This window comes from Aplysia californica, unplaced genomic scaffold, assembly GCF_000002075.1.
Source record: "Aplysia californica isolate F4 #8 unplaced genomic scaffold, AplCal3.0 scaffold00389, whole genome shotgun sequence".
Classification (NCBI taxonomy): Eukaryota; Metazoa; Mollusca; class Gastropoda; order Aplysiida; family Aplysiidae; genus Aplysia; species Aplysia californica.
The window spans coordinates 487,677-491,688 of NW_004797659.1; the positions used below are offsets into that span (position 1 = coordinate 487,677).

Below are 4,012 nucleotides of genomic sequence, written 5' to 3' on the forward strand. Positions count from 1 at the left end.
GAGAGAGAGAGAGAGAGAGAGAGAGAGAGAGAGAGAGAGTGAGAGAGAAAGAGAGTCTGTGCGTGTGCATGTTTATGTGTAGCATATTTGTTAGTTGTGTTAGGCTGTTTGTGCTTGTGTATGTTTGTTAGCTGTGTTATGTTGTTTGTACTTTTTTATGCTTTTAAGTCGTATTAAATTGCTTGTGTGTGTGAGAGCGTATGTTATTTGCTGTCTTACATTGTTTGTGAGAGTGTGTATGTCTGTTAGTGTTGTGTTAGATTATTTGCTCATATGGAAAGTAGGCAGCGTTCCCCGATGATTCTGGAGGCGGGCTACTTAGGCCCATGTGTCATTGCCAAATCAGACTGTGAGAGATAAATCAATTAGAAAAGAGTAAGATACAAGACAGAACATTCCTCATAAGGGAAGTTGAACGTATTTTCTTCGATCACAAGACAAAAAGTCAAACCAGAACATCATAGCGATTAATAATGAGTAGCTGGAGCAAAAATATAAACTGAAAATGACACCCCCAACCACTCCTCCTTGTCTTTTCTTCTCCGGCCCGAACCAAGAAATATATAAATCTAAGCTTACGTGTACTTATAGTATTGATAAATACTCATTATTCCTAAAATCGGATGTGAACAAAAGCTGGCAAACTCAATTTCTTCTGTTGTTGGACCAGCAAAGTATACTCATACCTTACCTACATTATAACTTAAAATGCATTATCTCCCCCAGGTTCATCTCTGTCTGCTTCCCTCTGAAGAAGGTTTACCTGCTCACCAAGCGACGCTGCTACATTGCCGCAGCTGTAGTCTCCGTCGCCCTGCTGCTAATCTTCACCGGCTTCTTCGCTCTGATGCGAGAGCCGGCCGGGGACCACAACTGCGGGACCCCGTCCAAATACACCAAGTTCTGGGCCCACGGCTGGTACTGGATCAGTGTATCTCTCTATCTTTTCCTCCCCTTCCTCGTCATCACTGGGCTTACCATCGCCATCGTCCGCTCGCTCTCACAGGCTCGTAAACACCGAAGAAGTCTCATGCGGAAAGGATCCGAAGGCGGTCCAACATCCGCCGCTGACCAGCGACTCCTCAAAACGACAGAGAAGACGGAAAGGATGATTACTATCATGCTTATCATCGCCTCGGTCGTCTTCCTCATCCTCAGTCTCCCCGCCTGCATCTACTTCCTTGGCCACGACAGGGACACGAAAGGAGTTGAGGAAGCTCGTTGGAACCTCTTCTCACAGGTCGCCTATCTCATGACCGATTCATCGCATGCTGTCAACTTCTTCTTGTACTTTTTCACCGCCAAGCGCTTCCGCTCCTTCGCCTTCCGGTTGTTCTGTAAGAAGTGTTTGCCTCGGCGCGTGTTCGAGACGTCGGAGGAGAAAGTTCCCTCTCAGTCCACTAAGGTGTCCACTATCAGCCACCATGTGGACAACAAGATATGACCACTAGCCATCTGCTGTGTTGGCCGGAAGAGCAAGCCGGGAGTGACCCCTGGAGGTGTGGCATTAAGCTGTGATGGCGTCGGAGAGAACGTTCATCCGATGAACATATTAACAAATGTAACACTTGAGTGATGACCTGTTACATTATCATCATACTTTGTTTATCCATTTGGTTTTTTGTTGGCCTGACAGGTTGTTGAATTCTTAGTCTAGTTGTCAATATCAAGTGCACACGTACGCGACCTTTATCTGATTCAGCACGATCTGCAGAAATTGAACGGTTTGTCTACACAGATTTTCATAAAATGTTTGTGATTTAGGCATACACAGATCCGACCGTTCAAAATCAAAAGTTTTTGTTACAGGGCTCATCATGTGATTACAAGAAGTTAAAACTGAATAAAGAACAACCATTGACGTGTGAAGCCTCTTTTCGCTCGCTTTTGACAATTTTGTTGAAGCTAATCAGAGGTTAAGTTTGACAAGTGCGCAGTCGCAAGCCCATCGTCCAACCCGACCTGATTCTCCCCCACACAACTAGCTGAGTTATTAAAGTGACCTTTTATTGTGTTGATAAAGTGTTTCTCTTAGCCCAAGCTAAAATACGAGTCGAATACTGCTTTTAAAACACCGGATTCCATTAAGGTTAGAACGTTGCGTTCTCTATACTGGCACTAAATCAAATGACTGTTGTCGTGTTGATGGGTTTATCATTATTGAAATGAAAAAGTACTTCATGCCTTATTTTTTCCATGATTTAACAAGATTGCTACGACACACACACACACACACACACACACACACACACACACACACACACACACATACACACACACACACATACATACACACACACACACACACACTCACACTCACACACACACAATATATATATATATATATATCTTCGATTCCTATGTTGGAAAGCCTGTTTCATCGAGTGTCCCTGTCTTTCTGCCTGCTGGAATGAATATTAATATCTAAATTGCGTCTATGGCAGCCTAAAGAAGCCAGCAAAAACAAATGCAAAATGAAGTTGGCTTTTACCAAAGATCTTTGCTGTTTCACAAGTCTACTATGGCGAACCAAAGGCCACATTAGGGGCACCCTGTTAGCTCAGATGTTTTCATGCTGGGCTACGGAGCGGGCGGGTGGCCCTGATTCGATTCCAAGACTGGGCGTTCTTGATCTCTGGTCGTTTTGTGGAGTTTTCAAGGCTCTCAACCAAATTGGTTTGGCCCTATCGGAGGCGGATGCTAGATTCGGGGGTCCCACGACTTTAATAACCTAATAGTGTTGAGAGGGGCGTTAAACACTTACACTTACTTACAACCAATCTGACTACTGCTCTCGATGCTTGAAGGCTTAATTAAAGAAAGGAAAATCCGCTAGAATCCATTCAGAAGTATCCTAAAGAAAGTGGAAATAGGGGGTTTGAAAAAATGCAGAGGTTGGATTTGGGGTTGGGGGGGGGTGAGGACTTGTTTCTTTAACAATACAGCGTACTTACACTTTATGTGAGTACACAAGTGATATGATATGGCTTTAAAGCTCTCTGCCAATGTGATCTGTGAATGATATTTAACTAATGCATCAACGGGAATGAATGCATAGTGCACGTGTCATGTTCATATATGTTGTGTTATTATATATATACATGATAGGAACTGTAATTATCATATATTTTTGTTTTGTTTTTTAAGCTTACACAGGATAGTAGTCATTTCCACCACAGTCATCTTTTTTCATAACCCTTGCAAAAATCATCAAGATCATGAACAAGCTTCATCATCGTCTCAGCCACCATCTTTATCACCATCATCGTCTTCGTAACCATTAGTATCATCTGTGTCACCATAACCATCATCATCACCATGATTACCATAACATAGTAATCGTTGTCCTCAACATTATCATTTTCATCATCGTCTACAACATTAACATGATTGTAATAATTAATTTCATTACTGTTGCCATTAATGACCGTCCTCATTTTTTATCAACAAATGTTCAAAGATTTCATAATAAACTTCACCATAGTTGGTACCAGTATTAATACATTATTTATATGATATTAATATTTATCTTTTTATCTATTTAAAATGTTCTACATCATTTCATCCAATGTTGTCTATGTACTGTTACCAAAATGAATTACTTTCTTTACAGAGTCTTGTCTCAATTTCTTACAAATAAAAAAGAAATAAGTGGCCGATGGTGAATCAAAACATATCCTTCCTCTCGTTTGTTTGTTTGTTTGCTTGTTTGTTTGTTTGTTTGTTTGTTTGAGTAAAGGGAAGCACATCGACACAACGATGGCCATTTGGTGCGAGGAAATAGTAAGACAGACAGACAGAAACAACAGAGGGAAAGTAAAGAAGTAGAACCTACCAGTGACGCCTTCCAACCACTCGCTATCCCTCTTCTTTGATGCTTTTAGTTTAATTTAAAAACAACCAGAAGTCACTTCGGCAAAAAAAAGAAAACAAACAAAAACAAACAAAAAAACAACGACCACAAACAGTGAAAGCAAAAAGGCCCCCCAAAAACCAAGAACATAAAATGCAC

The 4,012-nt window shown here is 41.3% G+C and overlaps 1 protein-coding gene across 1 annotated transcript in view; it reads left to right on the forward strand.

The window, feature by feature from the left end:
• LOC101847355 (rhodopsin) overlaps nt 1-3,676 on the forward strand; it is a gene marked incomplete at its 5' end in the record, with an annotated part of 6,384 nt that extends 2,708 nt beyond the window's left edge. Inside the window, 1 exon segment of the mRNA XM_013085604.2 lies at nt 727-3,676. Coding sequence (XP_012941058.1) covers nt 727-1,444 — 718 coding nt within the window. The 3' untranslated portion in view covers nt 1,445-3,676.
• Nucleotides 3,677-4,012: the final 336 nt, after the last annotated feature.